The 26,221-nt window shown below is 49.4% G+C and overlaps 1 protein-coding gene across 2 annotated transcripts in view; it reads right to left on the bottom strand.

Annotated features, from left to right (window-relative positions):
- LOC145349961 (hyccin 2) overlaps nucleotides 1–26,221 on the bottom strand; it is a 54,354-nt gene that overhangs the window by 13,296 nt on the left and 14,837 nt on the right. The window contains exons 4-11 of one of the 2 annotated variants that reach the window (XM_080198694.1): nucleotides 21,233–21,412; nucleotides 17,306–17,386; nucleotides 10,358–10,473; nucleotides 9,016–9,111; nucleotides 6,582–6,698; nucleotides 5,434–5,521; nucleotides 2,970–3,129; nucleotides 2,467–2,622 (exon numbers count right to left, since the gene is read on the bottom strand). In XM_080198694.1, coding sequence (XP_080054820.1) covers nucleotides 2,467–2,622; nucleotides 2,970–3,129; nucleotides 5,434–5,521; nucleotides 6,582–6,698; nucleotides 9,016–9,111; nucleotides 10,358–10,473; nucleotides 17,306–17,386; nucleotides 21,233–21,412 — 994 coding nt within the window. The remainder of the gene's footprint in view (nucleotides 1–2,466; nucleotides 2,623–2,969; nucleotides 3,130–5,433; nucleotides 5,522–6,581; nucleotides 6,699–9,015; nucleotides 9,112–10,357; nucleotides 10,474–17,305; nucleotides 17,387–21,232; nucleotides 21,413–26,221) is intronic. The other variant, XM_080198696.1, reaches the window with a different exon arrangement.

Below are 26,221 nucleotides of genomic sequence, written 5' to 3'. Positions count from 1 at the left end.
TCCCCCTCCCTCCCTCCCCGCGCCGCCCCGTCCCCCTCCCTCCCTCCCCGCGCCGCCCCGTCCCCCTCCCTCCCTCCCCGCGCCGCCCCGTCCCCCTCCCTCCCTCCCCGCGCCGCCCCGTCCCCCTCCCTCCCTCCCCGCGCCGCCCCGTCCCCCTCCCTCCCTCCCCGCGCCGCCCCGTCCCCCTCCCTCCCTCCCCGCGCCGCCCCGTCCCCCTCCCTCCCTCCCCGCGCCGTCCCGCTCCCCTCCCTCCCCGCGCCGCCCCGTCCCCCTCCCTCCTTCCCCGCGCCGCCCCGTCCCCCCCCGTCCGCCCCGTCCCCCTCCCTCCCCGCGCCGTCCCCCTCCCTCCCCGCGCCGCCCCGTCCCCCCTCGTCCCCCCTCCGCCTCGTCCCCTCCCTCCCCGCTCCGCCCCGTCCCCCTCCCCCCCTCCCCGCTCCGCCCCGTCCCCCTCCCTCCCTCCCCGCGCCACCCCGTCCCCCCCTCCCCGCGCCGCGCCGTCCCCCTCCCTCCCCGCGCCGCCCCGTCCCCCTCCCTCCCCGCTCCGCCCCGTCTCCCTCCCTCCCCGCTCCGCCCCGTCCCCCTCCCTCCCTCCCCGCGCCGCCCCGTCCCCCCCCTCCCCGCTCCGCCCCGTCCCCCTCCCTCCCCGCTCCGCCCCGTCCCCCTCCCTCCCCGCTCCGCCCCGTCCCCCTCCCTCCCTCCCCGCGCCGCCCCGTCCCCCTCCCTCCCCGCGCCGCCCTGTCCCCCCCCTCCCCGCTCCGCCCCGTCCCCCTCCCTCCCCGCGCCGCGCCGTCCCCCTCCCTCCCCGCTCCGCCCCGTCCCCCTCCCTCCCCGTGCCGCCCCGTCCCCCTCCCTCCCCGCTCCGCCCCGTCCCCCTCCCTCCCCGCGCCGCCCCGTCCCCCTCCCTCCCCGCTCCGCCCCGTCCCCCTCCCTCCCCGCTCCGCCCCGTCCCCCTCCCTCCCCGTGCCGCCCCGTCCCCCTCCCTCCCCGCTCCGCCCTGTCCCCCTCCCTCCCCGTGCCGCCCCGTCCCCCTCCCTCCCCGCTCCGCCCTGTCCCCCTCCCTCCCCGTGCCGCCCCGTCCCCCTCCCTCCCCGCGCCGCGCCACCCCGTCCCATATCTCTCCCTCTCTCTCTACTGTTCTACCTCTCTCCCTTTTTCTCTGCACAGTCCCATCTCTCCCCACCCCCCTCTCTCCCTCTCTACCCTGCCCCATCCCTGAGCTGCCATGTGCCTCTTTCACCCCACAGCCTCCCTCTTTGTTGGCTCCAGTGTAGCGTCAATGGGCTTTTACAAGCTGTAATTACGGAGCAGTTGAATCACACACAGAACAGTAAAGACCAGAGTTCCACCTCCTGCTGATTTCATTTGGTGTCGACAGATATGAGGGAGTTAATCAGCCAGACTCCTGCGAGAGAATGTGGGTTGTAGCTGTTTGATGATGCCTCTTCATCAATACTCACCTCATGGGCTCACACCAGTCTGGGTGAGGAATGGAACTGTACCCTGCATGAGGTGGCGTGAAGTGGCGAGACAGAGCATGAGGGATGGGGGCTGACCGAGGGGAAGGGAGGGCAGAAGGTCAGAGGATAGGTACACGGATTGGGGGATATCAGGGTTGTAAGGGGGAGGAGGAGGAGGTTCATAGAATCCCTACATTGCAGAAGGAGGCCATTCGGCCCATCAAGTCTTACCGTCAACAATCCCACCCAGACTCTATTCTCGTAATGCCATACATTTATCCTGCTAGTCCCACTGACACTAAGGGTCAATTTAATATGGCCAATTCACATCCTTGGACTGTGGGAGGAAACCAGAGCACCCAGAAGAAACCCACGCAGACACACACAGTGCCCAAGACTGGAACTGAACCCAGGTCCCTGGCGCTGTGAGGCAGCAGCGCTGACCACTGTGCTGTCACTGAGTTGTCTGAACACTGGCTGCACTCCGCACTTCCTGCAACTATCTGATTCAAAGCGAAGATTCATGGTAACATTGCCTCATATTTGCCACTGGGAAATGACCAAGAAACAGCAGCAATGCTGAGATGCGAGGGAGAGCCAGGGGAGAGGAACTGCCTCAGCATTCAAAGGCAAGGTTTGGGGAGGGGAATGGAGGTCAGGGTTGGTGGGGAGAAGGAGGGGGACAAGTTGCAGGAGGGACAGCATGCAGTCAATAAACAAGCACAGTTCCATCTGTGAAGCTTCAAGCCAGATCGCCCCTTTCCCATGCCCATTTGCCACAGCGGCTGAGGGCATGAGCCCATAAACAGGAGATCTGAGGCAGCACAGCACATTATGAGAATGAGTCAACCTTAGCTTGCCATTAGCAATGGAGTGGAATGGGGATGTGTAGAAACACCCCCGGAGTCATGGGTACAGCCACTGGCCGTGCTTGGGGAGCAAGGAGACACACAACCACGGCTGTCTTCCAGCATTCTCATTGATCGCCACTTCCTCATCGCAGGCCTACCCGGTGTTGCCAATGGCGCCGCCTCCTGCGGACAGAGCCAGGGGGGGTCCCGTCTCCCCTCCCCATTCCTCTTGCGCTCCCCAGCCAATCCAGATGAGTCACGGATTAGGGAGGAGGGATCGCTTAGCTCCACCTCGGTCGTGTAGTCTACACAATCTGGGATTCAACACAGAACATTTAGTCTTTTCCCCCATCCAGTTGCAAGTTGGGATGGAGGGGTGAAGACAGCACCAAAGTCACACAGAGATAACAGGACATACAGCGACAGGGGAAGGCAACACAGTTCAGGACAATAGTAACACCGGCACCAGGACAGAGCAACATCCTGACAGCAGCTCTGTCAGGGCAGAGGGGGCACCACAATACCTGCTCTACTTTCCAATTGGATCTGAAGCTGTAAAGAGCAGCGGGAAGGTTTTACCATTCAACTGCAGGGGAGGTTTAATATCCCGCTGCCAAAGTTGTGCCGAGATCAAAGGCGAGATTTTCTCAGGCAGCTTTACCTTCTCGTTTCCAGCGGTGTCTCCGGATAGAGGCCGTGGTGATGGCGGTACGGGATATCCTAGGGATTGTCGGTGTGACCTCCACCTGCAGGCACCTCTGACCCATCTTCGAAACGTCAGGAGCATCAAAGGGCAACGAGCTCTTCATCGCATTGGCGACCTGCCAAAAGCAAGACCAAAGTCAAGGTGGGAGGAGAGGGGATGGGTTCATAGAATCATAGAAACCCTACAGTGCAGGAGGCAGCCATTTAGCCAATCGAGTTTGCACCAACCACAATCTCACCTAGCCCCTATCCCCTTGGCCCCACATATTTACCCTGCTAATCACTAATCTATGCATCCCAGGACACTAAGAGGCAATTTAGCATGGACAATGCACCTTGGACAACATGGTGGCACAGTGGTTAGCACTGCTGCCTCACAGCACTGGGGACCCAGGTTTGATTCCGGGGTTGGGTCATTGTCAGTGTGGAGTTTGCATGTTCTCCCCATGTCTGCATGGGTTTTCTCTGGGTTCTCCCGTTTCCTCCCACAGTGCTGGTTAGGTGAATTGACCTGAAAAGGTGCCAGGCTGTGACAACTAGCAGAATTTCACAGTAACTTCATTGCATCATTAATGTAAGCCTTACTTGTGACTAATAAATAATCTTTAACCTGCACATCTTTGGAGTGTGGGAGGAAACCCACCCACACATGGAGAGAACGTGCAGACTCCACACAGACAGTAAGCCAGGAATCGAACCTGGGTCCCTGGCGCTGTGAGGCAGCAGTGCTAATGACTGTGCCACCATGCCATCCAACTGCAATACACTCACATCACATGTACCCACACACCAGATTAGCGCTACCCATTTATTAGCGAAACCAGAGGTATCATACCAGGAAGAAATGATTTGAATAAGGGGAGTTCCAGAGGTACTCTGCTCCTCTTGGAGACTGTTCTCACCAACAACATCACCTTGGTTAACAAAATCATCCATTGCCTGACAAAGCAAGCTCAGTATTCGACCGGTTCACCCACAGGCTTTGGAGAGAGCGTGCACAGTGACTAGCACTGCTGCCTCACAGCACCAGGGACCGGGGTTCAATTCCCAGCTTGGGTCACTGTCTGTGTGGAGTTTGCACATTCTCCCCGAGTCTGCGTGGGTTTCCTCCGGGTGCTCTGGTTTCCTCCCACAGTCCGAAATATGTGCTGGTTAGGGTGCCAAAATTCTCCTTCAGTGTACTCAAACAGGCACTGGAGTGTGGCGATGGGGGGGGATTTTCACAGTAACTTCATTGCAGTGTTAATGTAAGCCTACTTGTGACACTAATAAATAAGTAAATAAATTTACCAGGCAATGATACTCACTGCACTTCCCAATGGCGGTGAGGTTTGAATAACCACATGAAGCAACTGAATGCATTCCACTTTTGCTGCTTCAGATCTATCTTCAACATCCCCAGGGCCAAAGCTCTTGCCAAGGTGCTGTATACTGGGCAGTGAGTGTATGCTACTCCAGGGAGGGGGATGGTTGCATGGCGGATTCCCGTAAGACCATAAGACATAGGAGCAGAATTAGGCCACTTGGCCCATCAAGTCTGCTCCTCCATTCAATCATGGCTGATTTTTTTCATCCCCATTCTCCTGCCTTTTCCCCATAACCCCTGATCCCCTTATTAATCAAGAACTTATCTATCTCTGTCTTAAAGACACTCAATGACCTGGCCTCCACAGCCTTCTGTGGCAAAGAGTTCCACACATTCACCACACTCTGGCTGAAGAAATTCCATCTCATCTCTGTTTTAAAGGATCATCACTTTAGTCTGAGGTTGTGCCCTCTGGTTCTAGTTTTTTCTACTAGCGGAAACATGTTCTCCACGTCCACTCTATCCAGGCCTTGCAGTATCCTGTAAGTTTCAATAAGATTCCCCTGCTTCATCCTTCTATACTCCAAAGATTGCAGACCCAGAGTCAACTATTTCTTATACGACAAGCTCTTCATTCCTGTGTACCCAAGGTAGTATCCCACAGGCAGCTGAGCACAGGGACCTGTGCCGCAGAATGTCCCAAACTCACTCACGCAAAGACATTCCGAAATTCAGAGGGCAAGAGCTGGACCCCATCATAAGGGGGTAAACTAACAGAATGCTGGACAAATGAGAAATCTTGGTCATGGAACAATCTCAAACAGTTAGAGAATGCAGTCGAGTACCCACAGGACAAGTGAGCTGATTGCCATCACTCTCCCTCCCAGCAGAGGCTACATATGAAATGATCATAACTGGATCCGTGAATCAATGTCTTGGTTTAACATCACATATGGGACAAGACGGTGAGTCACAGGCTTCTCTGCTGAACACGCATCCATCGAGATGACAGGCGAATCCATCAGGAATGTTGCTGCACAGCCACTGAGGTATTATAATGACACTGAGTACTGCGGGCTGAGATGCAGATATAATGGGTGAAGTTCTGACTTACCAGCAGTGGCTGAGAGTATAGCTCTAACTGTGCCCGATACAGGAGGTCCTCCAGTGCCTCTTGGCCCAGCTCCCACTCTCCATTGTATCTGTGGAAGAATGACAAGGAGGATGCAAAGTGCACATGAGACAAGGGTGAAACGGGGGAAGTCGAGCTGTTTGAGGTGTGTGACTGGGAGTAGGGAGAGGCAGGGCTTTGAGAACAGGCCATTCGCAGCAAGCAAATCACTGTCAGTTCAGACACACCCAACAGTACAGCAGCAAATACACACAGCAGCCAACAGGAGGGCTCAAACTGCCTGTTGTCAGCTGACAGGTTGGACGTGATCCTGCTTCTGCCAATCACATCGCTGAGGGGGACTGGCAAAGGGGGAACACAAACCATTGCACAGCGATTAAAGCATAAGCACAGAAGGTAACAAGTGGTGGTGCTTTTTCAAACAGTGAGTGGTTAGGATCTGGAATGCACTGTCTGAGGGTGTGGTGGAGACAGATTCACACAGCAAGTGGTTAGGATCTGGAATGCACTGTCTGAGAGTGTGGGGAGACAGATTCACACAGCGAGTGGTTAGGATCTGGAATGTTCGAGGGTGTGAAGACAAATGGCTTTCAATTATTATTTGGAACTGAGAATAATTATCAGTAGTGGAACAACTGGTGCCAGGAAATGGAGAAAGGACAGGGGGAGTGGGATTAGCTGAGATGCTCTTTCAGAGAGCTGGCATGAACTGGATGGGCTAAGTGAAGACAAAAACAGAAAATGTTCGAAACACTCAGCAGTTCTGACAGTATCTGCAGAAAGAGAATAGAGTTGGGTGACCCTTCATCAGAGCTGAAGACAATGGGAACAGGGTGATATTTATACTGTTAGGCCCCCTTTCTGTGTGCAACCATTTGACAAAGGGGACGCCAGAGGGAACATTAATTGTCACAATAGCGCGCAAGAGCCGCAGCTGAAACAGGGCAAGTTAAGCTGGTGTGCCTGGGAATCGGGAGGGGCAGGGCTCTGCTGTTCAGGGGTGGGAGCACAGCTGCTGGGGTCTGGCGGGTTAGAATCACATTTACACTGCATACAGAGAGAAAGGACTTTTCCCAAATGGTGGTGACGGTAATAACCAATCAATAGATAGCAAAGCCTTGCTTACTCACATGGTATGATAGACACCAGTCAGCAGCTGCACCATAAACTCAGGGTCTAGCATGACCCGGCCACAAGTCTCACTCCACACTTTCTGCCGCTGTCGGGGGAACCCAGTAATACACAACCTAATGATAAGAGAACAGGCAAGTATTATGAACAGCATCTGAACCCTGATGTGCTCAAAAGGCAGTCATACAGAACATTTTTAAACACAATCTGAATTAGAGGTAGTGACCACAGTTCAGTAAATTATTGTACAAAAGTCCCCCTTGGGTCTAATGAGTGAGTAGCCTGAAGGATTGCAGATCTGATCGGCACTGGGTGCAATGCTTGTAAATCTAAGTCAGGACCTGTTAAAAGTTTAAACTTTTATTTCTTACTGTCACAAGCAGGCTTACATTAACAATGCAATGAAGTTACTATGAAAATTCCCCTAGTCGCCACACTTCAGCACCTGTTCAGGTACACTGAGGGAGAATTTAGCATGGTCAATGCAACTTACCAGCACATCTTTCGGACTGTGGGAAGAAACCGGAGCACCTGGGGGAAACACACGCAGACACGGGGAGAACTCCACACAAACAGTGACCAAACCGGAATCAAACTCGGGTCCCTGGTCCTGTGTGGCAGCTAACCACTGTGCCACCCCCTCTTCCCAAAATCTGGTCCAAGAAATCGAGGCTCCCAACTAACAGCATTTGCAATGAAGCTCACAACTTTACAGCAAGAGAGAGGGGCCAACCCTCTTGCTCCTGTGACCTCCTCCAAAAAAAAAGGTTCTTGATTAATAAGAAGATCAGGGGTTATGAGGGAAAGGCATGAGAATGAGGATGAGAAAAGTATCAGCCATGATTGAATAGCAGAGCAGACTCGATGGGCCAAGTGGCCTAGTTGCCTAGTTCTGCCTCTATGTCTTATGGAGACCCCTTCATTATACCCCCTCCCGCTCCCTCATTGCCAATTCCCTGCTCACGCCCCCTCCATTCGGCCCATCACCCTGTGCAAACCCACCAAGACAGGGCTGGGAACTGAAGTGCTTTGTATTACTGAAGATTGATGTCACTTTCCAAAGATTACTCAGAAATTGTGTAATTTCATTGCATGGAGACAGATGTTAATTCTGAAACACTCCCCCCCCCACCAAAAAAAACTGAAGAAAAACAAAGCTAGAATCAGTGCAGCAAATAGGAACAGGGTCATGGGGACAGCATGGTAAAAAAACTCAACTGTCCCAGCCACGGCTCCACGGGGGGGGAATTCCCATCTCGGAATCAGAAGCTTGTGACTAGGCCCTGTGATGTGAGTTGACACTGCCAATGCCATCTTTCTGATAAGACATTAATCTGTGCCCCTCTGCCCCAGACAAACTGGCCACATGGCACTATTGCTAAGAGCAGGGTCATTCTTCCTGAGATACTGCTGATAATGCTGTTTTAAAACCAGCCAAGATTGCCTAGCCATTATCGCAGTGCTCTCGCTGGGATTTTGCTGTGCATAAAGCCCAGCTTCCTGCATCACAACAGTCGCTACACACTTCATTGACTGTAGTGAGCAGAGGTGGTGAAAGGCACTACGGAAATGCAAGTCTGTCTTTCATTAACTGGCAGAACAGGGTAAAACTTTATTCCAATTCCCAGCTGACAAAGTCGGAAATACTTTCCACAACTGCTGTTTATTAAGGGGAAGGATTCAGCCCTCGTTTTGGAGAAATCTAGACACAAGCTCCCACCCAGAGCTCCAACTCCACAGCTGACATTGTCCCTCCAGACCTGCTTCCCCCTTTTATTATCTCCTCTCTCACTCTCTGTTTACTGCACATGACTGTGCTTACCACGGTCTCATACTGCTTCATTGTGCCAATGCCAATCTCCACTGCGTTGCCTCAGTGTTGATCTCCACTGCACTGCACCACAATACCAACCCACCAGTGCCCCCTGCATCCCTGTGCCACCTCCATGGCACCACCTCAGAGCTGACTTCCTCTGCACCGTGCCAAGGTGCCAAGCTCCTTTGCACTGTACCAGTGTCATTCTACCTACCCCGTGCCCTCCCATGGCTCCCACCGCTCCCCCCCCAGCACTCTCCCTCAGTGCCCGCCGCTCCCCCCCCTGCCCCCGCACTCTCCCACTGCACCTGCTGCTCCCCACCCACCCCCACACTCTCCTACGGCGCCCGCCACTCCCCCGCACCCTCCCACGGCACCCGCCGCTCCCCCCTCTGCACCCTCCCATGGCACCCGCCAGCCCCCTCCGCACCCTCCCACGGCACCCACCAGCCCCCTCCGCACCCTTCCACGGCGCCAGCCTCTTCCGCACTCTCCCACAGTGCCACCATCATCCTGCATTGTGCCCCTCTCAACTAAGTGGCAAAGTTAACCCCAAAAAAGAACTCAAAGTGAGCTGGAAAATAAACCACGATTAGTGCTTCACTCACATCACTTACCTCGAACATACACTGCACAGGGAGCGATAGGATGAGTTCGGCATGGAGACCACTGCAGAATTATAACACAGCATGAGGAAACTCAGCACCTCGAACCTGGGAAAAAACATAGGCACATCACCAAACTTTATATACCTGTCCAAATACTTGGTATTGTAAATACAAGGCCACTCACACAGTGAATCCTCATTAACAGGGTCCTGTACCTTCTCTCTCATGTTATAAATCATAGAATCCTACAGTGCAGAAAAGGGCCATTCAGCCCATCGAGTCTGCACTGACCACAGTCTCATCCAGGCTATTCCCAAAACCCCATGCATCCGACCCTAGCTAGTCTCCCTAACATTAAGGGTCAATTTAGCATGGCCAATGCACCTAACCCGCACATCTTTGGACTGTGGGAGCACCCAGAGGAAACCCACGCAGACACAGGGAGAATGTGCAAACTCTACACAGATAACGACCCAAGCCAGAATCGAATCCAGGTCCCTGGCGCTGTGAGGCAGCAGTGCTAACCACTGTGTCACTGTGATGCCCCTAAAGTCTATGGTTTCACTGGCTCTCAGATTCAGTTACATTACAACTCTGGCAATCTGGCCACGTGCCCTTGAGCATCAGTAGAGCAAAAGACCAGCAAATGGTTAGTGCCTCAAAGCGCAAGGGTAATATTAAGAACTGGTCATTTCAGATTATTCGCTACAGCCCACTGCATCTCTCGCCATGAGCAAGGAGGAGACAAAAACAGGAAAATGCTGGAAAATCTCAGCTGGTTTGACAGCAGAGAGAACAGAGTCAGGATGATCCTTCGCCAGAGCTAAGGGGAGTTCACTGGTTATCGATACTTTGGGGGCACCACCCAGCAAACATTGGGCAAAGCGAGAGGACAGACTCCACGAGCTGCCATAGCCGACACATGGATTATTGCATCACTGTTGGCATCATGCTGCACCTCATTCTGGCCATTTACTGGGATAAACAACAACCTTCCCCTTATTCGTTGCTGACCCCAAAGGAAAGGTCATGCCGCTAGAAAGTGGTAGGATTCTGATGTCTGGAGAAGGACCATTGGCAAAAATCAGGGTGGGGAAAACCAATGCAAATGATGGCCTCTGACTGGCAAAGCTTGTGCAGAGGGCTGGGAAGCCCAGTGAGCCAGTTTGCTCATTTGCCAAAACAGAAAGCCCATGCTTAATATCCTTCTTTGGATTAATCTGGCTGTCGGCTCGACAATCTCACACTGCGAAACCATAGGGGGACAACGTGCACTGAGAAAGCTCGGGGTGGGAGAGGGTAAGCATGTGCCCAAGTTTGTTGGGATAGGAGCCCGAGCTGCTTCCCTTACCTGTTCTGTGCTGTGAAATTCTCCCGCTGAGGGTGCAGGTCACTGTACACCACCCGGATGAGATCGTGCTGACTGAGTGCTCCTTCTGTCAGGGCCATGGAACCGATGCTTGAAGGCTGCATGTTAACACAAAGCGAGAGGCTTTTTCATTTTTGGTTAAGCTCCGCACGTGCTGATAGTCACTGGAGTAATCTGGACAGTGCAAGGTCAAACCCCACCCAGCAGTTTGAGAACTCAGTTTAAATTAAAAACCTGGAAGTAAAACATTGGTCCAAGCAGCAGAGACCATCAATCAGAGAATCCCAACAATGCAGAAGGAGGCCATTCAGCCCATCGAGTCTGCACTGGCTGACAGAACATCTTACTCAGGCTCACCCACCTCCCACACAATCCATGTAACTCCATATATTTACTACACATCTTTGGACACTAAGGGGCAATTTAGCATGGCCCATCCACCTAACCCACGCAGCGTTGGACAAAGAGTAAACTGGAGCACTCAGAAGAAACCCATGTAGACACAGGGAGAACATGCAAACTCGTCACAGTCAGTGACCTGAGGCCAGAGTTAAATCTGGGTCCCTGGTTCTGTGAGGTAGCAGTGCTAACCACTGTGCCAGCCCTAACTGCAGCACTTCTTCATAAAACTCAGACAATCTACGCCTCAAAAATAACTGACTGGTGTTGGGATGCCCTGAAGACGTGAAACGTTTTCAAGAGGTGGCTAGATGTAGCGCTTGGGATCAAAAGTTATGGGGAAAAAGCAGGATTAGGCTATTGAGTTGGATGATCAGCCATGAATAAAGACTCGTAGGGCTGAATGGCCTCCTCCTGCTCCTTTCTTCTATGTTTCTATGAAAGGGCTGTAGAAATGTGAGTTCCTTCTTTGTTCTCCTGTTAGTTTAGTCTCCAAGGCAACACCCAAGTGGGTGGCAGAGTCCAGCAACTGTCCTCCAGAGGGGTGTACCCTTCTTCAGCCAGCTGTTTAGAGATTGGGTAGCCTGTTGCCCAGTCTCTAAACAGCTGGATGGTAAAGGGTTATGGGGGAAAGATTTATCTCATGACTCAATTCACAAGTTAACCCAACATCAATGTAACGCTTCGATGCTGGGGGAGGTGGACGACTCCAAGGCTGAAACAGGGTGAACTAAAAGAGGATGGGGATTTACTCTGGGAGGAGCTGACATTCTAATGCAGAGGAGTGCTCAGTGCTTCTGAACCCCGCAGTGCTCCAACCCAGCAGAACAGCAGAGCCGGCTCTCAGCAATGAATCACCCAGGGCTGAATCGGGGGCTGGGGTAAAGCAGCTGTGGAGGAGGGGTGCTGGAGTCACCTTCTACCCAATCATCGGGCTTCCTTCCAGCACTACCCATTGTGTTCAGCTGCTGGGGGTCCCTGACTGGCGACATGTGGGTAACGTGTACACAGAATGGCTCCTTAGAGAAAGCAAAGGGCTCAGTGAATGTCCACTAGGCGGTGTTTTAAGATCGAATTAGTGAGCAGGCAGCCACAACGGAAGGGCGGGGATGGCCTTCTGACCAAATAACCCACCGGTGGAAAGAAACCTGGCCCAGGTTCAACACCCTATCACTCCAATTGCCAGAACCATGCAGGGCTGATCGACCACAGCTTGCGCTTCACTAATACAGCAATAACAATAAAGGTGCATTTCTGTAGCAACTTTCACTAGCCTCAGAATGTCTCAAAACATTTTACAGCCAGTGAAAGATTCCACAAACGTCCAGCAGATAATGACCTGATCACCTGTTTGAATGATGTTGATTGGGACCTAAGCTATAGGAATAGAATTAGGCTATTTGGCCCATCGAGTTTGCTCTGCCATTCAATCATGGCTGATATGATTCCCAACCCCATTCTCCTGCCTTCTCCCTGAAACTTTGACCTCCTTATTAATCAAGGATCATCTATCTTTGTCTTAAGTATACTTTCCTCCGGGTGCTCCAGTTTCCTTCCACAGTCCGAAAGACGTGCTCGTTAGGGTGCATTGGCCACGCTAAATTCTCCCTCAGTGTACCCGAACAGCACTGGAGTGTGATGATTAGCAGATTTTCACAGTAACTTCATTGCGGTGTTACTGTAAGCCTACTTGTGACACTAATAAACAAACTTTACACCTCGATGATCTGGCCTCCACAGCTTTCTGTGAATTCCACAAATTCGCCATCCTCTGGCTGAAGAAATTCCTCCTCAACTCGGTCCTAAAGGGCTGTCCCTTTACTCTGAGGCTGCACCCTTGGATCTTAGAACTAATGTTCCCTGGAATGAAGAGCTTATTATATATGAGGAATGGTTGAGGACTCTGGGTCTGTACTCATGGGATGAGGGGGGATCTTACTGAAACTTACAGGATACTGCGAGGCCTGGATAGAGTGGACGTGGACGGGATGTTTCCACTAGTAGGAAAAATTAGAATCAGAGGACACAATCTCAGGCTAAAGGGATAATCCTTTAAAACAGAGATGAGGAGGAATATCTTCAGCCAGAAAGTGGTGAATCTGTGGAACTCTCTGCCACAGAAGGCTGAGGAGGTCAGGTCATTGAATGTCTTTAAGACAAAGATAGATAGGTTCTTGATTAATTAAGGGGATCAGAGGTTATGGAGAAAGGCAAGAGAATGGATGAGAAAAATATCAGCCATGACTGAGTGGACTCGATGGGCCGAGTGGCCTAATTCTGTTCATATATCTTATGGTCTTACTGTACCTGGAGTGTCAGCCAGGACTACATGCTCAAGTCTCTTGAGTAGGACTTGAACTCATAACTTTCTGGCTCAGGAAGGGAGAACTATGTCAGAACTGAGATCTGAATTTCAGGCCATTTGCCTGAGTTCTGGGTGACACGCCACACAAGGCAAGGCAGTATGTTCAGCTTGTGTAGCACACAGTGAGCTTTTTGCCAGTCTGTGTCTGTTACTGGGGGGGAAAATCTTATCCTGATCTCAATAATCTTATCAAAGAGTGCAAGTTCCACCACTGTGGATTGTTTCAACTTGAGCACAAGACTGTTGCATTCTTGTGGAGTTACTGAGTCACGGACAAAGATAACAAGATATGCATGGGAACTGATGGGGCAGCTGGAGAGAAATTGTTTCCACTGGTTGGTGAGTCGAGGAGTCCACAAACTACAGCCAAACCTTTCAGGGTTGATAAACTGGAAAGACTGCAAAGAAGATTTGTAAGAATGCTGCCAGAACTAAAGGGCCTCAGTTATAGGGAGAGGTTGGCCAGACTAAGACTTTATTCCTTGGAATGTAGGAAAATGAGGGGTGACCCTAGAATAGAATGCATAGAAACCCTACAGTGCAGAAGGATGCCATTTGGCCCATCGAGTCGGCACCAACTACAATCCCACCCAGGGCCTATTCCCATAAGCCCATGCATTTGCTCTAGCTAGTCCTCTTGACACTAAGGGGCAATTTAGCATGGCCAGTCCACCTAACCCGTACATCTTTGGACTGTGGGAAGAAACCGGAGCATCTGGAGGAAACCCATGCAGACATGGGGGGAACATGCAGACTCCCCACAGACAGTGACCTGGGGCCAGAATTGAACCCAGGTCCCTAGCGCTCTAAAGCAGCAGTGCTAACAACTGAGGTGTATTATCATTATTATTGAGGTGTACAACACAAAATCATGAGGGGGATAGATAGGATGAACGCACATCATCTTTTTCCCCAGGGAAGGGGAATTGTAAACTAGAGGGCATAGGTTCCAAAAATGTGCAGGTTAGGTGGATTGGCCATGCCAAATAGTCCTTTAGTGTCAGTGGGGCTAACTAGGATAAATGCATGGGGTTATGGGGATCAGTCCTGGGTGGTATTGTGGCCAGTGCAGACTCGATGGACTGTATGGCCTCCTTCTGCATTGTAGGGATTCCAAGGTGAGGGGAGAAAGATTTAAAAGGAGCCTGAGGGGTAACTTTTTCAGGCAAAGGATGGTACGTATATAGAATGAGCTGCCAGAGAAAGTGGTTGAGGTAATTACAACATTTGACTTGATTTATTGTCACATGAATTGGGATAGTGAAAAATCCCAAATTTTTTCACTACACATGTGCTATACAAAGTGTACCGTTCATAGAGAAGAGAAGGGTGCAGAATGTAATGTTACAGACATAACTATGGCATAGAGAAAGATCAACATTTAAAAAGCCTTTGGATAAGGACATGAATGGGAAAGGATTAGAGGGCTAGGGGCTAAACACGGCCATTTGGAACTAGCTGGGAGGGCATCATGGTCAGCACGGACCAGTTGGGCCGAAGGGCCTGTTTCCATGCTATGTTTCTCTTTGACTATTGGTGAAATTAGAAAACACTCTTGCTCACAGAGTGGTGGGAGTTTGGAACTCTCTTCTGCAAGTGGCAAATAATGCTAGCTCAGCTGTTAGTTGTAAATCCAATACAGATAGCTTCCTTTTAACCAAATATATTAAGGGATATGGGAAAATGCAGGTACGTGGAGCTTGGTCTCAGTGTTCACTGAATAATAGGACTCAAGGGTGCAACTGATGTCCTCCTTCTCCTATATTCTATAAGGCCATAAGACATAGGAGCAGAATTAGGCCACTCGGCCCATCAAGTCTGCTCCGCCATTCAATCATGGCTGATATTTTTCTCATCCCCATTCTTCTGTCTTTTCCCCATAACCCCTGATCCCTTATTAATTAAGAACCTATCTATCTCTGTCTTAAAGGCACTCAATGACCTGGCCTCCACAGCCTTCTGCAGCAAGGAGTTCCCCAGATTCACTACTCTCTGGCTGAAGAAATTTCCCCTCAGCTCTGTTTTAAAGGATCGTCCATTTAGCCTGAGGTTGTGCCCTCTGGTTCTAGTTTTTCCTACAAGTGGAAACACCCTCTCCACGTCCACTCTATCCGGGCCTTGCAGTATCCTGTAAGTTTCAATAAGATCCCCCCTTATCCTTCTAAATTCCAACAAGTACAGACCCAGAGTCCTCAACCCTTCCTCATACAACAAACTCTTCATTCCAAGGATCATTCTTGTGAACCTCCTCTGGATTAATAAGGGGATAAGGGGTTACGAGGAAGAGGCAGAAGAATGGGGATGAGAAAAATATCAGCCATGATTAGATGGCAGAGCAGACTTGATGGGCCGAGTGGTCTAATTCTGCTCCTATGTCTTATGGCCTTATAGAATATAGGAGGAGGAGGACATCAGTTGGATCCTTGAGTTCAGGACCCTTTCCAAGCCAGCACATCCTTCCTTAGAACTGGTGCCCAAAACAGCTCACAGTACTCCAAATGGGGTCTGACCACAGCTTTATACAGCCTCGGGAGTACATCCTGCTCTTGTATTCTAGTCCTCTCGACATGAATGCTATCATTGCATTTGCCTTCCTAACTGCCAACCTGCATGTTAACCTGAAGAGAATCTTGAACAATGGCCCCCAAGTCTCTTTGTGTTTCTGATTTCCTAAGCATTTCCCATTTAGAAAGTAATCTGTGCCTCCCCTCCTTCCAAAGTGCAAAACCTCACACTTTTCCACAATGTATTCCATCTACCACTTCTTTGACCACTCTCCCAACCTGGCCAAGTCTTTCTGCAGCTCCCTTACTTTCTCAATATTACCTATCCCTCCACATATCTTTGTATCATCTGCAAACTTAGCAACACTGCCTTCAGTTCCTTCCTTTAAATCGTTTATGTATATTGTGAAGAGTTGTGATCCCAGCACTGACCCCTGAAGAACACCACTAGTCACCGGCTGCCATCCTGAAAAAGACCCCTTCATCTCCATTCTCTGCCAGTTAGCCAATCCTCTATCCATGTCAGGATCTTACCCTTAACACCATAGGCACTTAACTTATTTAACACTATCCTATGCAGTACCTTGTCGCAGGCCTTCTGGAAATCTAAATAAATCATGATAATATTCAGGGTAATTTCTTATGGAACTTTTCCCTGGTGTTTGAATACTTCTGGAGGATTACTCTTTCTCCCCTCCCTACGCTATCACTGACTTGCTGAGCAGTTTTTCCAGACTGCTGCCCAGTGGCCCAGACAATGTCTGGGATACCCCCATTGAGAGACTGGATCAAAGTAGCCCCTAAGCCCTCATTAGCGATACTGCCCAGCCAGGATTAGCAGATAGAGTTAGATCCCCAACTGGACCCCACCCCCCGCCCACCCCTACAAGGTGAGGGGTAGACTAGGCTCTTGTGATCAATACAGTGGGAGAGGAGAATGGCTATTCCTTCATCACCTTCCCAGGGGAAGCCACTCACCAGGTTTCAGACAGAAAATCTCACCACAGATGAAGCTACTTGTGAACTTGATGAATCCACTTTCTCAGAACACTAAGGAAATTTGGCATGTCAGCTACGACTCTCACCAACTGTTACAGATGCACCATAGAAAGCATTCTTTCTGGTTGTATCACAGCTTGGTATGGCTCCTGCTCTGCCCAAGACCACAAGGAACTGCAAAAGATCATGAATGTAGCCCAATCCATCACACAAACTAGCCTCCCATCCACTGACTCCATCTACACTTCCTGCTGCCTCGGCAAAGCAGTCAGCATAATTAAGGACCCCACGCAGGCTGGACATTCTCTCTTCCACTGGAAGAAAGAGATAAAAGTCTGAGATCACATACCAACCAACTCAAGAACAGCTTCTTCCCTTTTAAATGGGCTTACCTCGCATTAAATTGATCTTTTTCTACATGCTAGCTATGACTGTAACACTACATTCTGCACTCTTTCTTTCCCTTCTCCATGAATGGTATGCTGTCTGTATAGCATGCAAGAAACAATACTTTTTCACTGTATATTAGCACACGTGACAATAATAAATCAAATCACATCAAAAACCTGTTGCATTCGGAATTTAGTCCCAGTTTTCAGGAACCTCCAGAGGGATGGAAGGGCGGGGAGAGGGTGAATGATGGCTCCATCAAAGGCAACTCACCTCATGGTAAACTGATGGCTTGGATAGTGACGGGATAGTGAAAGACAGCACCTTATTGTTTCCGTCTCTATCGACTATCTCCTGCGAGGAAAGCAAAACAAAGTCATTAGCTCCCATTTCACACAAAAACAATTTTATTTGATGCGTCTGTCACTATTCATGATAGAAAAACAAGACAGACTGACTTGAATTGATGGCAGCAAAGCAAAACCTGTCTTACTGCTCACTAATCACATCATGAATCAGCGCAATGATCGCAACGCGACACAACAATGTGAAACTGCAGCAGAAAAGCAAACACCTTACCCAGGTCAACCCAACCTCAGACACCCAAAGCGGACATGGCTGCACAACGTTCCCTTATGCAATTCCGCCTGACGTGCCCAGGGTGACGACGTGTGGAAGGAATACTGCTAAGACCAGCTAGCTACAACATAAGTGTGAAAGATGATCACCTAGCTTCTATTGTAAATGAATGGCCATCTAAAGTAAAGCTTATTTATCAGTCACAAGTAGGCTTACATTAACACAGCAATAAAGTTGCTATGAAAATCTCCGAGTCACCACACTCCGGCGCCAGTTTGGACGCACTGAGGAAAATATAGCATGACCAATGCACTTAACTTGCACTTCTTTGGACTGTGGGAGGAAACCGGAGCATCCGGAGGAAACTCACGCAGACATGGGACGAAAGTGCAAATGCCACACAGACAGTGACCCGAGACCAGAACTGAACATGGGTCCCTGGTGCTGTGAGGCAGCTGTGCTAACCATTGCATCACCTGTTGACCATGTGACTGAAACTAGTTCTTTGGTATTGAAACCCTTTCATCCAAAACTCAGGAGAGACCTGGAGCCCGTTTGCAGAATAACACCAACAAGACAATCCTGCGGAGAAAGGCTGCGCCACTTGCACTTCTGAAGAATTAAGAGGCTTAAAAGTTTTTTTTTAGAACCTGATAACCGACCCCGGCTTCTCTGAATTTATCCAAACTACCATTCAGGATAGGAAAAGCTTCCATTTTCACTGGGCTCCCAAAGCCATGATGGGGTGAATTTTCCTGTTCCACCCGCCACAGGATTCACAGGGGTGGACCATGGAAAGATCTGTAGACCTCGGGTGAGATTTTCCGGTTTTGGGGCGAGCACGGCTGGAGAATCTGGTCCACGATAACCATCAACAAATTTTTTGGTTTAATACTGTAAAAGTGCACTACCTTCTTTAATTGTATCTTTCTGAAGTGTGTGGTGTGTGACTGACATGGCATTTAGATCTGTCTGTGTGAGCGTGCAAATCAATTACGTACTTTGTTTTGTCTGCTGCCGGTAACTTTGGAACTGATGACACGATACTAGGAGTTTAGAAATACACATCTACCTTTGCAAAAAATAAAGCACTGAATATAGATAGAGGGGAAGGGAATGAGGGAGGTCATTATTTGTCTCTCCTCCCTTGTCCAGAACAATTGCAACAGATTGGAATTCAAATTCTTTCTGTACTATAACAGACTGTGATTCAATTCTGTGCTCTTAACAGAATTACTGTAACGGGTTGTTATTGTCTACCATCTGGTATCATATGTACACTTACAGTATACCCTCAACAGTGGGGCTACAGATACGCTGTGCACCGACAGTATACATTATTAGCATCAGAGTGACAAGACACAATGTACATTGACAATATACCCTGTTAACACTGCAGCTAGACATTACTGTACACTGACAATATGCTCTTAACAGTGGAACTACAGGACACCCTGTTAAATTTAAAGTTTTGTTTATTAGTGTCACAAGTAGGCTTACATTAACACTGCAATGAAGGTACTGTGAAAATCCCCTAATTGCCACACCCCGGTGCCTGTTTGGGTACACTGAGGGAGAATTTAGCATGACCAATGCAGCTAACCAGCATGTCTTTTGGACTGAGAGAGGAAACTGGAGTGCCTGGAGGAAACCCACACAGAGAAGGTGCAGACTGTGCACAAACACTGACCTAAGCCAGGAATCGAACCCGAGTCCCTGGTGCTCTGAGGCAGCAGTGCTAACCATCATGCCACTGTTAACAATGGAGCTACGGGAGACTGTAGGTACACTGACAATGTACCCTGTTAACTCTGTAGCTACAGGACACTAACGTTCAGACTTTGGAAGTGTGAGGCCTACATTTCCCTCGGTGAGGACGAGCAAGGGGGTGAAAGCTGGCTATAAGCTGATCTCATGAAGGCCAGAGATGAATTCAAGTGCAGGAACAGGGAATCGTAATCCCCATAAAAATCTCTTGCTGCCGGGATAACGGGAAATCGCCCATTTGAGATTGGAGCTTGTGTCTATTCAGCCTCCACTCCCAGGTAAGCGGTAAGAATCTGATCAATGCCAATCGTAGCTGGACCTCTCACAGCTGCTGAAGCATTGCTCACTGAGTTGCCAGTCGTGAAAAGAGGGAAGAGGCCAGAGACCCCACACAAACTCACTAAGAGCAGCAACTTACCCACTGTGCCTTGTTACAGCTTGCCCTGATGGGGCAGTGGCTGTACATTCAGTGACACTGCCTCAGAGGTGACATTCTATTTATATTCAATGATACTAATTATTCGAGTGCTAACAGTTTTGTACATTACATTTGAAATTTTTAAGATATCAGATGGGACACATTTTCAGGATGTCAACAAGGGAAGCACGGTAGCAAAGTGGTTAGCACTGCTACCTCACAGCGCCAGGGATCTGGGTTCGATTCCCGGCTTGGGTCACTGTCTGTGCGGAGTTGGCATGTTTGTCCCGTGTTTGCAGGGTTTCCTCCAGGTGGTCCGGTTTCTTCCCTCAGTCTAATGATCCGCGGGTTAGGTTGATTGGCCATGCTAAAATTGCTCCTTAATGTCAGGGAGACGAGCAGGGGAGATATGTAGGCTTAAGGGGATAGGGTTTGGGCGGGATTGTGGTCGGTGCAGACTTGATGGGCTGAATGGTCTCCTTCTGCACTGTAGATTCTATGATTCTAACTGTGGAGGATGGGATGCAATATTCTGAGTAGTGCTGATGTGCATTGTGACGATGTGTATTCTATTGGTTATTAAGCAGTGTGTTTGATAAAAAGTGACACATTGTGCGTGTGCGTGTGTGTTTTTGGCCCACAGTTCCCAGTTCTGATAGAATCATAAAATCCCTACAGTGCAGAATGAGGTCATTCAGCCCATCAAGTCTGTACTGACCACAATCCCACTCAGGTCCTATCCCCGTAACCCCACATATTTACCCCACTAAGGGGCTATTTATCATGGTCAATCCACCTAACCCATGCATCTTTGGACGGTGGGAGGAAACCAAAGCACCCAGAGGAAACCAATGCAGACATGGGAAGAATGTGCAAACTCCACACAGCGAACTGAGGCCCGAATCGAAGCCGGGTCCCTGGCTTCGATTCTGGGTCAAATCGAATCGAATCCAGATTCGATCTGGATTCAAGATGCACTGCAGGAACTCACCAAGGCTCCTAAGAACAGCACCTTCCAAACCTGTGAGCTCTACGACCCAGAAGGACAAAGGCAGCAGATCCCTGGGAACACCAGCACCTGAGGTTCTCCTCCAAGTCAGTCACCATCCCAACTCGGAGATATACTGGCCATTCCTTCACTGTTGCTGGTCAAAATCCTGGAACTCCCTTCCCTAGCAGCACTGTGCATGTACCTATGCCACATGGACTGCAGCGGTTCAAGAAAGCAGCTTACCAGCACGTTCTCAAGGGGCAATTTGGGATAGACAATGAATGCTGGTCCTAGCCGGCAATGCCCACATTCTGCAAAAGAATTAAAACAAACCAGAAAAGAGAGGGGACAAATATAAACACTCTGAGCATTCGCTCACTCACTGACGCCCATCCGTGTGATACACAGACACACCCAGAGACAGACAGATGGACACACAGCTTACCAGGTTGTAGATCCCCAGGAGGAGGGCTTCAATGCAGCCATTGCTCTGTCTCTCTCTGCTTGCTGTGATGCACAGATATCCCCAGATCAACTCAGGCAAGAATTGCAGCGTGAACCTCTTCAGCCTGACCTCTGAGCTGCGGTACAGCTCAAACAGCTGGTGACAGACAGGTTCCAGTAACTGTGGAGACAGAGCAAGAGGTCAAAATGGAAAAGATTGCCACACCTTTCCACGCAACAAACCACCAAGAGGGATCATAATGCCTACAGTGCAGAAGGTGGCCATTTGGCCCATCAAGTCTGCGCTGACCACAATCCCACCCAGGCCCTATTTCCATAACCTCACACATTTACCCTGCTAATCCCATGACACTAGGGTGAATTTAGCACAGCCAATTAACCTAATCAATGCATCTTTCGAGTGTGGGAGGAAACGCACACAGACACGGAGAACATGTAAACGCCACATGGACTGTGACCCAAGGTAAGCTATTTCCTATGATAGAGACACGTAGGACAAGGGGCCATGGACTTAAGGTGAGGGGGGAGCGGTACAACACAGATATTAGAGGGAGGCTTTTCCACACAGAGGGTAGTGGGGGTATGGAATGCTCTGCCAAGTAAGGTGGTGGAGGCAAACACACTAGAGTCATTTAAGAATAACTTAGACAGGCACATGACTGGATTGGAGATGGGTGGATATAGGAGATTGTTTTAAATAAGGGTCATTAGCATTGGGGAGTCCCTGGTAATGTAAATGGGTATGGTATGATAATAATGTTTTTTCTCTTTTCATTCACAGGTTTTAAGTCGGTCCACCTCGTGTCCAACGAGGGGCACACATGCGATGGGTCGTACTGGGGCTGTTCTTGGTTGTTCGAGATTGGCCTAGTGCTTCATGTCGTTAGTGTGTGCCTAAACTGGACAAGATACTGGGCAAGACGACAGCTCAGTGACTACCGCTGATTGCTGTGCAGACACATGGATTTGGGCCGGTGTCTGTGGGAGTTTGCGCATTCTCCCCGTGCTTGCGTGGGTTTTCTCCGGGTGCTCCGGTTTCCTCCCACACCCCAAAGATGTGCTGTTAGGCTGATTGGCACGAATAAATTGTCCCTAAATCAGTTTCCCGCAATCTGGATGGCCATAAAACATTAGACAGGGGTCGTGGGTGGAGAGGGGGACTGGTGGTGTTGAGATAGCGGCACGGGCTCGTTGAGCCGAAGGGCCTGTTTCCTGGGCTGATTTTGTTCTTCTTTGTTTAAGGCTGGAATTGAACACAGGTTCCTGTCAGACAGCAGTGCTAACCACTGTGCCATGATGTGGATAAGCTGGTGTTGGACTGGCGTAAACACAGTAAAAAGTCTGGCAACACCAGGTTTAAGTCCAACCGATTTATTTGATAGTAAACTCACTAGCTTTCGAGGTTTCCCTCCTCATCAGGTGAATGAAGAGTTCTGGCCTCAGACAGAGCATATAAAGCACAGACCGTTTACAGATCACTGATTAGAATGTGAATCTTTTACACCTAACCTGCTGTTCAAGTCCTAAAGTGGCCAACAATGTGAGTGGAAGGAGCACTGATCACAGGTTAAAGAGATGTGTATTGTCTCTAGACAGTACAGTAAGTGAGGTTTTGCAAACCCAGGCAAGTCACAGGGGTTACAGATAGTGCGACATGAACCCAAGATCCCTGTTGAGACCGTCCTCATTTGTGCGGAACTTGGCTATCAGTCTCTGCTCAGCGACTCTGCGCTGTCGTGTGTCATGAAGGCCACCTTGGAGAATGCTTACCCGAAGGTCTGTTGTTGGAAAAATGCTTGAATCCGTCATCAAAGAAGAAATAGCGAGGCACCTTGAGAAGAATTGTTTGATAGAGCAGATGCAGCACGGATTTGTTAAGGGGAAGTCGTGTTTGACAAATTTATTGGAATTCTATGAGGATGTGACTAGTGTGGTAGACAGAGGGGAACCAGTGGATGTGGTGTTTCTCGATTTTCAAAAGGCGTTTGATAAGGTGCCGCACAAAAGGTTGCTTCAGAAGGTTAGGGGGCATGGAGTTGGGGGTAAGGTGTTAGTGTGGATAGAGGATTGGTTGTCAAATAGGAGGCAGAGAGTTGGTATCAATGGGTGCTATTCTGATTGGCGGTTGGTAACTAGTGGAGTGCCGCAGGGATCGGTGCAGGGGCCTCAGCTACTTACCATTTATATAGATGATCTGGAGGAGGGGGCTGAGTGTAGGGTGTCAAAATTTGCTGATGACACGAAGATAAGTGGAAAAGCAAATTGTGCAGAGGGTGTGGAAAGTCTGCAGAGGGATCTAGATAGGCTGAGCGAGTGGGTGAGGACCTGGCAGATGGAGTACAATGTTAGCAAGTGTGAGGTTATCCACTTTGGCAGGAATAATAGTAGGAGGGATTACTATTTAAAGGGTGAAAAGCTGCAGCATGCTATGGTGCAGAGGGACCTGGGGGTTGCTGCGAACACTACCCAGCCTTCAGGAGAACAGTGACCACAATACCACACAACCTTGCCACAACAACCTCCGCAAGACATGTCGGATCATCGACATGGATACCATCATCACACATGAGAATACCATCCACCAGGTACACGGTAAATACTCTTGCAACTCGGCCAACGTTGTCTACCTGATACGTTGCAAGAAAGGATGTCCCGAAGCATGGTACATTGGGGAGACCATGCAGACGCTACGACAACGGATGAATGAACATCGCTCGACAATCACCAGGCAAGACTGTTCTCTTCCTGTTGGCGAACACTTCAGTGGTCACGGGCGTTCAGCCTCTGACCTTCGGGTAAGCGTTCTCCAAGGCGGCCTTCACGACACACGACAGCGCAGAATCGCTGAGCAAAGACTGACAGCCAAGTTCCGCACACATGAGGACGGTCTTAACAAGGATCTTGGGTTCATGTCACACTATCTGTAACCCCCATGACTTGCCTGGGTTTGCAAAACCTCACTTACTGTACTGTCTGGAGACAATACACATCTCTTTAACCTGTGATCAGTGCTCCTTCCACTCACATTGTCGGACACTTTAGGACTTGAACAGCAGGTTAGGTGTAAAGATTCGCATTCTAATCAGTAATCTGTAAACTGTCTGAGGCCAGAATTCTCCATTCACCTGAAGAGGAGGGAAACCTCGAAAGCTAGTGAGTTTACTATCAAATTAATCGGTTGGACTTAAACCTGGTGTTGTCAGACTTTTTACTGTGTTAACCACTGTGCCACCATGCTACCCCTAAAAGCAAGAATAGAGTCAGAGATTTATAGTATGGAAACAGGCCCTTCAACCCAACTTGTCCATTTGTTTTTAAACCCCTAAGCTAGTCCCAATTGCCCACATTTGGCCCATATCCCTCCAAACTCATCTTATCCACGTAACTGTCTAAACACTTCTTAAAAGACAAAATTGTACCTGCCTCTACAACTACCTCTGGCAGCTTGTTCCAAACACTCACCACCCTCTGTGTGAAAAAATTGCCTTTCTGAATCCTTTCGTATCTCTCCTCTCTCACCTTAAACATATGCCCTCTAGTTTTAGACTCCCCTACCTTTGGGAAAAGATACTGACTATCTAGCTGATCTATGCCCCTCATTATTTTACAAACCTCTATAAGATCACCCTCAGCCGTCTATGCTCCAGAGAAAAAAGTCCCAGTCTATCCAGCCTCTCCTTATAACTCAATCCATCAAGTCCTGGTAGTAGCATCCTAGTAAATCTTTTCTGCACTCTTCCTAATTTAGTAATATCCTTTCTATAACAGGATGACCAGAATTGCACACAGTATTCCAAATGTGGCCTTATCAATGTCTTGCACAACTTCAACAAGACGTCCCAACTCCTGTATTCAATGTTCTGACCAATGAAACCAAGCATTCTGAATGCCTTCTTCACCACTCTGTCTACCTGTGACTCCACTTTCAAGGAGGTATGAACCTGTACCCCTAGATCGCTTTGCTCTGTAACTCTTCCCAAAGCCCTACCATTAACTGAGTAAGTCCTGCCCTGGTTCAATCTACCAAAATGCATTATCTCGTATTTATCTAAATTAAACTCCATCTGCCATTCATCAGCCTATTGGCCCAACTGATCAAGATCCCATTGCAATCTGAGATAACTTGCTTCATTGTCCACTATGCCACCAAGTTTGGTGTCATCTGCAAACATGCCTCCTATATTCTCATCCAAATCAAGAAGTGCCAGGTCTAGGCACTCTTTACTGTTGTGTGTTTAGGCCTGGCATATTCCCATGTCCGGGTGACGTACTTACTTTTAATCCTTTCACAGGTCATGGGCATCGCTGGCTGGGCTGGCATTTGTTGCCTATCCCAAATTGCCCCTTGATCTGAGGGATTCGCTTGGCCATTAAGAGAGCAATTAAGAGTTAATCACATTGCTGTGACTCTGGAGTCACAAATAGGCCAGACCGGGTAAGGACGGCAGATTTCCTTCCCTGAAGGGACATTAGTGAGCCAAATGGGTTTTACAAGTGATGATATTCTAAAGGTCACCAATACTGAGATTCCACTTACAGCTCAATTTAAATTCACCAGTGCTGGGATTTGAACTCGTGGCATTAGCCTGAGCCTCTGGGCTACTAGTCCAGTAACAACATCACTATGCCATTGCCTCCTGCCTCAAAGGATGAAGCTGACATAAACATCCTTAACAGTGAGGTAAATCAAAACATCCCAAAGTTCCCTTGCAAACGGCAACCTCCAACATAAATGAGTCCTTGTTATATCAGTCACACTTGACTCTGCTGCGAAGTCACACCAACTGGACATATTGTAATCAGGAATTAATTCATTCCTTTTCATTTCTTTATGAGCTTGTTATTTAAATACACCCCTGAAAAGGATTTTATAACTCGGCATTTGGAAGGCAGTGGTATAGTGAGACATAGTCAGCATAGATTTACAAAAGGGAAATTGTGTTTGATGAATCTATTGGAAATTTGAGGG

This window comes from Carcharhinus amblyrhynchos, chromosome 11 (assembly GCF_965287045.1).
Source record: "Carcharhinus amblyrhynchos chromosome 11, sCarAmb.v2.hapA, whole genome shotgun sequence".
Taxonomy (NCBI): Eukaryota; Metazoa; Chordata; class Chondrichthyes; order Carcharhiniformes; family Carcharhinidae; genus Carcharhinus; species Carcharhinus amblyrhynchos.
This window is presented reverse-complemented; position numbering and strand designations above follow the sequence as displayed.